The following is a 12308-nucleotide window of genomic DNA, read 5'->3' as shown; positions in this document are numbered from 1 at the left end:
CTAGCCTACTTGACTGGCTTGATCCATAACTTTCAGTATATCTTGGGAGAAAAACACAAGTTCAGTTTCACATCATGAATGTTTTTGGAATACATGCTAGTTCGCATGGAGGAAGTCATTCTGTTCAAGATACTTCTTCACATTTAAACTCGGAATATGTTCTAAGATTCTGCAACAAATGGTTGTCAAGGATATGGGGTGGTGGTTTTGTGGATCACTTTTGGTGCCATTGTTGTAGATACACGTGACCTGTGCTGTCTTCCAACTACTGGGCACAGTGTTTTGTTTGACTGATTTTTGGTGTGTTATGTTTAACAAAATGGCTAACTCAGCTGCAGTTCAGTGTAGAATCTGATAGAGATCCCATCAGGCCCTGGAGATTTGTTTTGTTTTACATATGTCAGCTGTCTCTCAATATCACTGGCACTAATATTCATTTCACTTTTTCTTGCAGAAGTACGAGAATTGGGGCGCAGTACTCATGGGTTTCCCTTTGTAAAGCAACATTTGAAAACAGAGTTAAGCAGTTCTGCTTTTGCTTTGTACCTTCAGTTTCAATTCCTTTCTCGTCCATGAGTGAATGTCTGGGCACTATCTTTGATACCACTAACAGCCTTTACATATGATCAGAATTTCCTCTGGTTTTGAGAGACATGCTACGATAATATCCTGCTACGGTTTAGTTGCTGAAGGCTTCATGCAGTACCCTCTTGACAGCGAAACACATTTCATTTACCATCTCTCTGTCTATAACACTAAGCCTTGTTTTATGTCTATTATGCAATAATCTCGTTTTCTTAAACTTCCTTTATCACGAATGTTTACCATGGAGTGTCCCTTCCTTCTTGAACAAGACTATGGCCGCGACTATGTCAGTCAATTTTACAGTGGAGATCGCTGTACGTGTCACTGAAATCTCCTGGCGAAGTTCCTCCAGCATGCATGGCTTATGTCGATAGATATTATCTTTCACAGTTCCCCACAAGTAAAAGTCCATAGGTGTTAGACCTGGTGACTGTGGAGGGAACTCAATGGGCTCGCTTTGACCAATCCAGTGCCCCGGAAAATTGTCATCCAGGAAAGCTCGTATGGCTAGGTGGTAGGGTGGGGATGTCCTGTCCAGTTGGTAGAAGACCTCTTCATCAGCTCCATAAAGCGCACGTATACCTGGCAAAATTGATGGACGTAACATTTCCAGGTCCACTTCTCTAGTGACAGTAGCATCAAAGATGAAGGGTCCTACTAAGCCCCTAGATGATAGTCCGCACCACACATGAACCCCTGGTAGATTGACCACTTTATCCACATAAACATGCAGATTTCCCAGTGCCTAGTCCACACTGTTATGCCGATTAATGGTTCCATCAAGTTTAAATTGTGCCTTGTCACTCCACACTGCCTTTGTCACAAATTGTTCATCATCAGTTACCATTTGCTGATACCATTTACAAAATTGCATTTGGCGATCAGGATTGTCATTATTAACCGTGTGCAATAATCGTGGAATGTCAACTTTCCACTTTGCAGCTTTCAGAATTCTTTGTACACTTGTACTGCTAACCCCCACTTCATGTGCGCAGTGCATAGCAGACTTCTGTTGAGAATTAACAAATGTTTCCAACATGAGAGCTGACGAAGCAGGACTTGTAGATGTGTGCTGTCTTCCTGATCTTCCTTTGTGAATATCACAACTCGTTCCATGGATTTCAAACTTGGCAATGATGCATTTAATTGTTAGGTGGGTTGGTGGTTCTGTTTTAAAAACCCGCCTCCACTGATGTTGCAATTCAACGGTGTTATCAAAATTGAAAAACCACTCCACAATACATTTTCGTTGTTCGTATGTCAAGCGTGCTACAGCCATCTTGTTTTCTCAATACCGAGATGAAAGTACTAACAGCTGTTGAGCCAAAGACCATACTACACCACACTCGTAACTCAAATTGAAAGACAATATCGATATCTCGATAGAGTGTGTCTAAGAGTGTATACATTTTTCTGGTGGATTCTGTAGTTCAAAATTATATAAATCATGGATCAGTGATACAGTGTACCTCATACAAGTTTTGAACACTGTGGAAGTAAATTGGCCTATAATGTGAAGCATTGTCATCTAGCACTTAGTCACAAATGTTTTAATATATTCTTGTTTTATGTTTTTATTTTTTACATGATGCTTTACATGCTATTGTGATGTACCAGGTTTGATAGGTGTCTTTGTTTTTTGTTTTTTCCTCCAGATTTCCACTGTTCACAGTGTTAGACTCCTAGTTATTGGAGTGTTTTGAGCACTTAATGCTTTGTCAGTCTATTTGTATTTGCATTCTTTCTTCATTAATCTTTACCCAAACTTTCTGTGGTTAGTAGGATGCAAATCCCATTCAGAGGTTAGTCCTTGCATTTGGCAAAAAGAGTTATGTCATTTTTTTGTACCATGGCTTTGGTATCTGTATCTCATTACAATTTTATTCTCTTTCTATTTTTTATTCAGTTGCTTCATTGCTTCTTAAAAAAAGCTAATCAACAGTGATGATAAATTACAACCATTCTTTACATTTGCTGTAATGTGAACTTGTTTTGTGATTTCAAGCTTTTATTACTCCCACTTGCATTTTTTTATATTGTGATTTTCATTATTGTTTCATGAATAAAGGAAAGCATTCAGATGCAGTCAGCAGAAGCGGCAGCTGCAGCAGAGTTCAGCCGCTTGCGGCCACTCTGCACAACTGTTATGAAAGATCCAACATTGGACAATATAATGAAACTGAACACTGTCTTATTGTGCTGCCCACGGGAAGCATTGCAGGCCCTACAGGCATATGTGATGTTTCCATTGGAAGCTCATCTCCGCGCACCACAGACAAGGTAGAATGTAGTTTTGTTTTTCCTGTTTTGAGAATACATAGTCAATCGTGCTTTGAGAGTATATGGCCAATCATTGCTCCAGATATATTTCTACATCTATACTCTGCAAACCAATGGGTAGTGCATGAAAGAGGGTAATTCCCACTGTACAACTTATTTTAGAGCTTCTTCCTATTCCGTTCGGGTATTCACATGTGATTACTTAAGTAGCACTGTGCATGCTGTAAGTAGTCCAGTTTTGTCTTCATGGTATATACATACTTGCTGAAGATTATGTTTAGATTCCTCATTTAATGTTGGTTCTTGAAATTATGTAAATAAGTTTTCATGGGGTAATTTGCGTCTGTCTTTAAGCATATGTCATTTCAGTTGCCTCTGCATCTCTGTGACAATCACTTGCGTATCAGACAAACCTGTGACTATTTGTTCTGCACTTGTTTGTATATATTCAATGTCCCGTGCAAGTCGTATTTGGTATGGGGCCCTTACACTGAGCAATATTCTAAGACGGGTCACACGTATGTTCTGTAAGCAAGCCCATTCATAGACCGATTACATTTTCCTAGTATCCAACGTATGAACCGAAGTCTACCACCCACTTTACCTATGACTGAGCTTTTTTTGTTCCATTTTATATCCCTACAAATTGTTACAGCCATATGTGTTTGCTGATTCCTGTTGTGACTTATTTATATTGTAGTCATAGGACACTAGATTTTTTCACTTTCCAAAATATACAGTGTAATATTTCTGAATATTTAAACTAAATTGGCAAGCTTTGCGACACTTTGAAATCTTTTCAAGATTTTACTCGCTCTTTTTACACACATTGTTTTGTGAAAGCTATTTCTCTGACTGTATGTTAAATTATTATGATGCAAAAACATTCCAGTCAGTAACATTTATTACTCATAATATTTCATGATTAATAGGTGTAAGTATAGTGATTGGCTATGGATTACATATGGAACCTTTCTTACTTTTTCATTCTAACCAAAATGGATGCACTGCAAATGAACTCGTAAAGAGAAACTTACATTTTAAGTAAAATAATTCTGGGTTAAATGTTTAGGTTGCGCGGGTGTGAGTTGGTGAAGCCAGCAAATATGACCTGACTGAAAGCAAGTCTTTGGAGAGAGGTTGTGGTGAAACTTCCTGCCAGATTAAAACTGTGTGCCAGACCGAGACTCGAACTCGAGACCTTTGCCTTTCGCGGGCAAATGCTCTACCAACTGAGCTACCCAAGCACGACTCACGCCCCATCCTCACAGCTTTACTTCTGCCAGTATCTGTGAGGATGGGGCGTGAGTCGTGCTTGGGTAGTTCAGTTGGTAGAGCAGTTGCCCACGAAAGGCAAAGGTCCCGAGTTCAAGTCTTGGTCCGGTACACAATTTTAATCTGCCAGGAAGTTTCATATCAGCGCACACTCCGCTGCAGAGTGAAAATCTCATTCTGGAGAGGTTGTGGTGTTAGCATAGCCTGAGGTCTAGGGTAGATTGGAAGATGATAGATTGATTGTGAGTTTTGGAAGCCAGTGAAAGTGATGTAAGGAACAAATTCACTACAATTACTGAACAGTTAAAAATCATTATTTGGGCTGTATACCATGTGCCAAATAATTATTTTATTGTTATGAATAATATATTGTTAACTTTGAGGATGAAAGCTATTGTTTTTCCAGATACATTGCAAATTCTATGGTTGTATTCATTTCAGGATTTGGCGCAAATACTTCAACTCCTAACTCTGAAACTAAACATCTGTCTGCTGCTTTCTCATTGGGCACTTTAAAACAGCTGTAGACACACTTGTTTATGTTTCCATCACTTCAAATGGCATTTGCTGCCATCATTGCTTCACAAGACACACCAATAATGACAATGCCTGTGATCTGAATTCTTAGCAGTATATTTGGTGGAATCCATAGAGAACCAGTCTCATAACAGAAAAATGATCAAATTAGGAGGGAGTAGGATAGAAGAAACCTCATCAATAACAAATTGTGATGCTTCATTGCTTAAATACCTGTTATCATAGAGTCTATAGTGATTACGGTTGACGTTAGTGGACTGTGTAAAAGTAGGAGTCCCTATGCCATATGGTTTAAATTAGGGTTAAGGTTGTTTAATATTTACCGCTAGTAGCAATGGATGGTGCCACTAAATGGAAAGAATCTTGAGAAACCCTTTGGTGGCTTAGTTCAACAAGAGATTCTTGAACTAGGAGCAGATCAGTACCATAAGTCCTCCATAACTTATCAGTTTGGGGTATTCCTTAGTGAATACTGTTTGGCATGACTAGAATAGTGCACAAAGAAAAAAGTACTCAGCCTTAAAAGTGTGCTATGAGCTGATGGGGTGGGTGGGTGATGAGAGGAAACAGTTTGTGGTAACAGCTGGGGAACATCACACCTCAGTTTTAGGATTTTCTATTATTTGAAAGATGGAAAAACTGATGCAAGCTGACCTTGGGGAAGATCATTTTGGATTCTCTGGGAATGTAGGAACATGAAGCAATACTGACTCTATGACTTCTCATAGAAGATAGGTTAAGGAAAGGCAAGCCTATTATGTTTATAGCATTTGTAGATGTAGAGAAAGCTTTTGACAGTGTTGACTGGTGTACTCTCTTTCACATTCTAAAGGTGGCAGTGGTAAAATATAGGGAGCGAAAGGCTATTTACAATTTGTACAGAAACCAGATGGCATTTAGAAGAGTGGAGGGGCATGAAAGGGAAGCAGTGAAGGGAGTGGGACAGGGCCTATCCCTGATGTTATTCAATCTGTGTATTGAGTGAGTAGTAAAGGAAACAAAAGAAAAATTTGGAGAAGGAATTAAAGTTCTGGGAGGAGAAATAAAAACTTTCTAATACATGAATATCTTAACAGAGACTGTTAAGCCAGCTTAAGTAAAAATGTCTGCTAGATTTCAGTTTTGGCGGCACTTGGTCACAACAGTCAAGATTAGGATATTTTGTGTATGAACTATTTATTAATAGTGCATAACAATGTTTCATTCTGACAGTGTGTTAATTCTGTAAATATTAGCTGTTCCAATTTACCGCATTGTATTCACCTATTTCGACAATCTCCTGATAAATGATCAGGGTAGTAAGTGTTATATTCAAATGTTTTATGTTTTTGTTATACTTTCTGACATGTTCCACACCCACGAGAATAACTCATTTTTTGCGTCTATGGAACAAAAACCGAATCTAATCTAATCTGAGGTTTGCTGATGACATTGTAATTCTGTCGGAGACAGCAAAGAACTTGGAACAGCAGCTTAACAAAATGGACAGTGTCTTGAAAGGAGAATATAAGATGAATGTCAACAAAAGCAAAACTAGGATAATGGAATGCAGACGAAGTAAATCAGGTGATGGTGAGGGAATTAGATTAGGAAAGGAGACTCTTAAAATAGTAGATGAGTTTTGCTACTTGGGCAGCAAAATAACTGATTATACAAAATGTAGACTGGCAAAGGCAAAAAAGCCATTTCTGAAGAGAAATTTGTTAACATCGAGTCTAGATTTAAGCATCAGGAAATCTTTTCTGAAAGTATTTGTTTGGAGTGTAGCCATGTATAGAAGTGAAATATGGACAATACACAGTTTAAATAAAAAGAGAATAGAAGCTTCCAAGATGAGGTGCTACAGAAGAATGCTGAAGATTAGAGGCGTAGATCATGTAACTAATGAGGATGCACTGAATAGAATTGGGAGGGGGGGGGGGGGAGGGAGGGGGAGGGGGGAGAGTTTGTGGGACAATATGACTAAAAGAAGGGATCAGTTCATAGGACACATTCTGAGACATCAAGGGATCACCAGTTTAGTACTGAAAGGAAAGGTGGGGGGTAAAAATCGTAGACGGAGACAAAGAAATGAATACAGTAAGCAGATTCAGAAGGATGTAGGTTGGAGTAGTTATGCGGAAATGAAGAGGCTTGCACAGGATAGAGTAGCAAGGAGAGCTACATCAAACCAGTCTTCGGACTGAAGACCACAACAAGAACAACATCATTATTTGATTGAGAACAACAACATCATTACTTGATTGAGATGCTACAAAACCCGCAATGGGGAAAGACGACAATATGAAAAGGATATATAGCTACTCACTACGTATAGGTGGCATTGAGTCATGAACGGGCACAATGAAAAAGACTGTTAAACTTTTAGCTTTCAGGCAAAAAGAATGCTCCTTCCGAAACAGAAAACACACACACACACACACACACACACACACACACACACACACACACACACGCACGCATGCATGCACACAAGCAAAATTCACACCAAACTCTGTGAGGTATTGGTAATGCTGTCTCATGTATGAGGCATCACTCATCTGATGCTATTGATGCCCCTGATATTCAGAAGGATGTAGGTTGCAGTAGGTACTGGGTGATGAAGAAGCTTGCACAGGATAGAGTAGCATGGTGAGCTGCATCAAACCAGTCTCAGGACTGAAGACCACAACAACAACATACCTTACCGTAATGGCAGAATCATAGACATGAACAACACTAATGCACTTAGGTTGCTGTTGTACCTGCCACAGAGACCTGTAACTCTAACATTTACATATCTGTCAATGGTGAGTATGTGTACTGAATTACATTGACATCTAACCGTGTTTTCTGGGTGCTACATTTGTTTTGTCAGGCAGTCTATTTTGTATGAGAGCAGGGTCATTGAGATTAGAACCCATGCTGAAATATACTTATTTTTCCCTCTCTAAAAGACATTCATAGAGTGTTATGATGATGTGTCTGCCGGTCACGGTACATGTGCTTGTAGAGCATAGATGTAAATAAATACTGAAGGACTATTTTTAACAGGAGAGTAACAGCATATTATGTATTGGTTTTTATATTACTAGATACTGTTTCAGTTGTTCTGATTTTCAGTCCTGCCTACCATTTGATTACTTTTAGCTATTTTTTCATTATTTTGATTTTTTCTTCAAAAATATTTAGTAATATTAAAATATGTGATTATGAGATAAGTCAAAGCATTTATAACAGTATATAGATATTGCATGTACTTAGGAATAGAAGTATCATGCAGCTAAACCATGAAATCATGTGGTAAGGTTATTGACAGTTTTTTTTTAATGAGATTTGCTGTAGAAAATTTTTTATGAGATTTGCTGTAGAAAAAATGGCAATGTCGTACATCCAAATTTATTGTTTTAGGTTGAAAACCCGACAGGCCCTTGTTGATTCTTTAAAGATTCTTCTGAAAGTAACGGAGGCTGATAACATCACCACATTTTTCAGAATATATACACTGATATTTAATCATTTGTATGACAAAGATCAAGAGAATTTAAGTAAGTATTTTAATCAAGACTTTGCAATGAATTTTTTACTTAGGCATCAGAAATAGAAATAGTGATTGAATGTGAAGTAATACTTGGGAATAATTCCTTAGGTAAGAAAAATTTGAAGCCAAGTTATCTTTAAGAGGTCATAAGAAAAGAAAACTTGGTGTTGAAAATATAAAGCCCAAGGATTTAATTTTTAACTCTTTTCTTAAGATAGCGACATTAGCTGATAAGACTTTTACTGTGATACAGTGTTATTATTTAAAGTCAACAGTTGCTAGTTACCATATAGTGGAGATGTTGAGTTGCAGATAGGCACAATAAAAGACTGTCAATCAGAGCTTTCAGCCAAACAGGCCTTCATCAGAAATAGACAAAACACACACACACACACACACACACACACACACACACACACACACACACACGCACACACACAAGACCTCAGTCTCTGGCTACCAAGGCCAGACTGCGAGCAGCAGCACATTATTCTGTTAGTGAGAGTGTGCAGGGACGAGGTGGAGAGAGGATAGGGCAGTTAGGTACAGTCGGGAGGTTAGATAGAGGGTGGGGGAGAGGGGAGGGTTAACAGAAAAGGAGAGACGTGAAGAGACTGGGTATGTTGGTGGAATAGAGGACAATGTAGTGCTGGAATGGAAACAGGGAAGGGGCTAGATGGGTAATAACAATGACTAATGAAGGTTGAGGACAGGAGGGTTACGGGAAAGTAGGATATATTGCAGGGAGAGTTCCCACCAGCACAATTCAGAAAAGCACGGTGTTGGTTGGAAGGATCAAGATGGCACAGGCTGTGAAGCAGTCATTGAAATGAAGAACATTGTGTTGGGCAGCATGCTGAGCAACAGGGTGGTCCAGCTGTTTCTTAGCTGCAGTTTGTCAGTGGCTATTCATGTGGATAGACAGCTTATTTGTTGTCATGCCCACGTAGAATGCAGCATAATGGTTATAGCTTAGCTTGTAGATCACATAACTGGTTTTACAGGTAGCCCTGCCTTTGATGGGATAGGTGATGTTTGTGACCAGATTGGAGTAGGTAGTGGTGGGGGGAGGTATGGGACAGGTCATGCATCTAGGTCATATTACAGGGATGTGAGCCATGAGACAAGGGGTTAAGACCAGGGGTTCAACAGCTACCATCTGTTTCATACCAAGAAGTCTCTTCCCGACAGCCTAGGCAGCTGTGGCCATCACATCTGTAGTCACAATCTGTCCCTCTTGAAATATACCAAGGGTGTCACTGAGGCATTCACAGATCATAATGCCCTCCCAGCCTTGTACAAAAGCACATCTCCTGTGCCTTATATCTCCAGTCACCCACCATGTCCCAAAATCCTACTGTCTGGCCACGGGAGAGCATGCCCCTCATGACTCAGTACCACCCAGGACTGGAGAAACTGAATAACATTCTCCACCAGGTTTCTGACTACCTCTTGTTGTGCCCTGAAATGAGAAATGTGTTACCCACTATCCTTCCCACCACTATCACAGTAGTAATCTGCTACCCACTGAACCTACACTATATCCTTGCCCTCCCTACACAACCCTTGCTCCCAACCTCTGGCCTCATGGATAATATCCCTGTAATAGACCTAGATGCTAGACAGGTCCCATACCTCCTCCCACCATCATCTACTCCAGTCCAGTCATTAGCATCACCTATCCCATCAAAAGCAGGACTACCCTTGAAATGAGTCATGTGATCTACAAGCTAAACTGCAACCACTCTGCTGCATTCGACATGGGCAAGACAACAAACAAGCTGTCTGTCCACATCAATGGCCGCCGACAAACCATGCCAAGAAACAGCTGAATCACCGATTTGCTGAGCACACTACCCAACATTATGTTCTCCATTTCAATGACTGCCTCACAGTCTGTGCCATCTTGATCCTTCCCACCAACACCAGCTTTGCTTAATTGCAGAGGTGGGAACTCTCCGTACAATATCTCATACGTTCCTGTAACCCTCATGGCCTCAACCTTTGTTAGCCATTGTCTTTTGCTCACCTATCCTCTTCCCTGTGTCCATTCCAGCACTGCACAGCTCTCTATACCACCAGTGCTCCCACAGTCTTTTTACTTGTCTCCTTTTCTGCTGCCCCCCTCCCCCCCACTTCCCCATCCACTGTTACCGTTCCCCATCCCTACCATATGCTATCCCTCACCCTCACCCTCCCCAGCCTCCTCCTTACCACTACCACACAGTTTGTTTCTCCCAGCATGTGCTGCTGCTTGCATTCTAGCCTTGGCAGCCAGAGACTGTGCTTATGGGTGTGTAAGTTGCATTTGTGTGTGTGTGTGTGTGTGTGTGTGTGTGTGTGTGTGTGTGTGTGTGTGTGTCTCATCTATTTTCGAAAAAGGATGTGACCAAAAGTTCATTTTGTATCAGTCTTTTTTTTTTTTTTTGCATCTATCTGCGACTCAGGCAACTCCGTTATATGGTGAGTAGAAACTATCCTTTTCATAATATTTTTACATTCAATTCTTGGCTTTCCATTGTTTGACTGTGAGTATTTTTATTATTATGTTTGTCATATTGTGCTCATGCACATATAGAATGAAGTCTGTAAAAACTTGCCAACTATTTACTTAGTCAACAACTAAGTATAAAACTCTGTAATGAAAGACATTACTTGGCATAGTTCCACCTACAGCATGTATGAAGTAACTTGTGTCCTTTTATGTGTAGCGTTTGAGAGAGTTGCACTATTATTCTAGTGATGCCAATGACAAGTTGATTCCTGTCATGCACCAACAAAATTTTGTTTGGTTTATTGTTAACTGTTGCTGTGGACACAAAGCCATGGTCTTTAATTAGATTGATGTAAAAGGACGTTGCATCCACAGTGACCAACAAGGATTAAGGTAGTAACAGGACAGAATGTGTGGTGGAGAGGTGGCAAAGGAAGTGGGCAGTGTCGTGAATGTAGGATGAGAGGTTACAGACAAAAGTTTGGAGGCATTGGTCATCAAAGGAACTGTTCCATGTCTTCGTAGCCACGGAACACGACCTTCTCCAGTGCCCTGTTACCAAACCCACCACCTCTTTCCTGATCCTCCAAGCCAACCACGTTCGGATGGATCTTCAGTTATTTCCCTTATGAAGGCCAAATCTATAAACAAATTCGTGGTATTGTCATGAATACTCGCATCTCACCAACCTATGCCATCTTATTTATGGACCTCGCAGAGCTATCCTTCCAATCCAGTCAACACTTATACCTCTTAACTGGTTCACATTCACTGATAGCATTTTCAGGATCTAGACTCCTGGCAAGGAGAGCCTTTACTTTTTCCTCCATAACATCGACACCTTCTCTCAAATCTACTTCATCTGGTCCTGATCAAGTCAACGAGCTACCTTCCTAGATGTCAGTATCTACCTCTCAGATGGCTCCATGAATACATCTGTTCATTTAAAGCAAACCGATCACAAGCGGTACTTTCACTTTGACAATTGTCACCTGTTCCATGCCAAAAAGTCTTTTCCTTACAACCTGGATGCCATATCTGCATTGGAAAGCAGGAGTTATTGAAATATCCACCCACCACCTCCTACCAAAGTCCAGTCACAGTCATTTCCTACCCAATAAAAGGCAGGGTCATGTGGGGAAAGCAGCCAAATTATCCAAGGTGTCCCAGGAGGGATCATCAGTATTCAAGGATGTGACAAGAACAATCATACAAAGAAAAAATGTCCACTAATCATTGGCTCTAAGACGTGTATCTTAAGGGCTATGAGCACTTCTTCATCTTCGGTACTATGAAACAAATCTCTTCTACTCCAAGCTCTTTCCTTTCCATGTTTTGGAAGGAAGTGTTATGAACCAAAACAAGAAAAAAGGTCTAGTAAACTTGGGCTCTAAAATGTATACCTTAAGGGGGGTTTTTGAGCACTTGTTCAGTATAAGAGATGTGCTTCCCAGTAGTGAGGATGAACAAGTGCACACTCATGTTTCCTGGACTTTTGTTCTTGTTTTGGTCTATACTACCACCTCTTGAAATATGAAAAACAAAGAGCTGGGAGTAGAATTGATGTGTTTCACAGTGTCAAAAAATGAATAAGTACTCATGGCTCTTAAGCTATGC

At 40.2% G+C, this 12308-nt stretch overlaps 1 protein-coding gene across 2 annotated transcripts in view; it reads left to right on the top strand.

Moving 5' to 3' along the window:
- The window catches only part of LOC126458107 (TELO2-interacting protein 1 homolog), a 141818-nt gene that overhangs the window by 10344 nt on the left and 119166 nt on the right, over nucleotides 1-12308 (top strand). For both annotated transcript variants that reach the window (XM_050094935.1, XM_050094936.1), the window contains exons 2-3: nucleotides 2654-2865; nucleotides 8068-8204. In XM_050094935.1, the coding sequence (XP_049950892.1) occupies nucleotides 2666-2865; nucleotides 8068-8204 (337 nt within the window). In that variant the 5' untranslated portion in view covers nucleotides 2654-2665. The remainder of the gene's footprint in view (nucleotides 1-2653; nucleotides 2866-8067; nucleotides 8205-12308) is intronic.

This window comes from Schistocerca serialis, chromosome 2, assembly GCF_023864345.2.
Source record: "Schistocerca serialis cubense isolate TAMUIC-IGC-003099 chromosome 2, iqSchSeri2.2, whole genome shotgun sequence".
Lineage (NCBI taxonomy): Eukaryota > Metazoa > Arthropoda > Insecta > Orthoptera > Acrididae > Schistocerca > Schistocerca serialis.
This window is presented reverse-complemented; position numbering and strand designations above follow the sequence as displayed.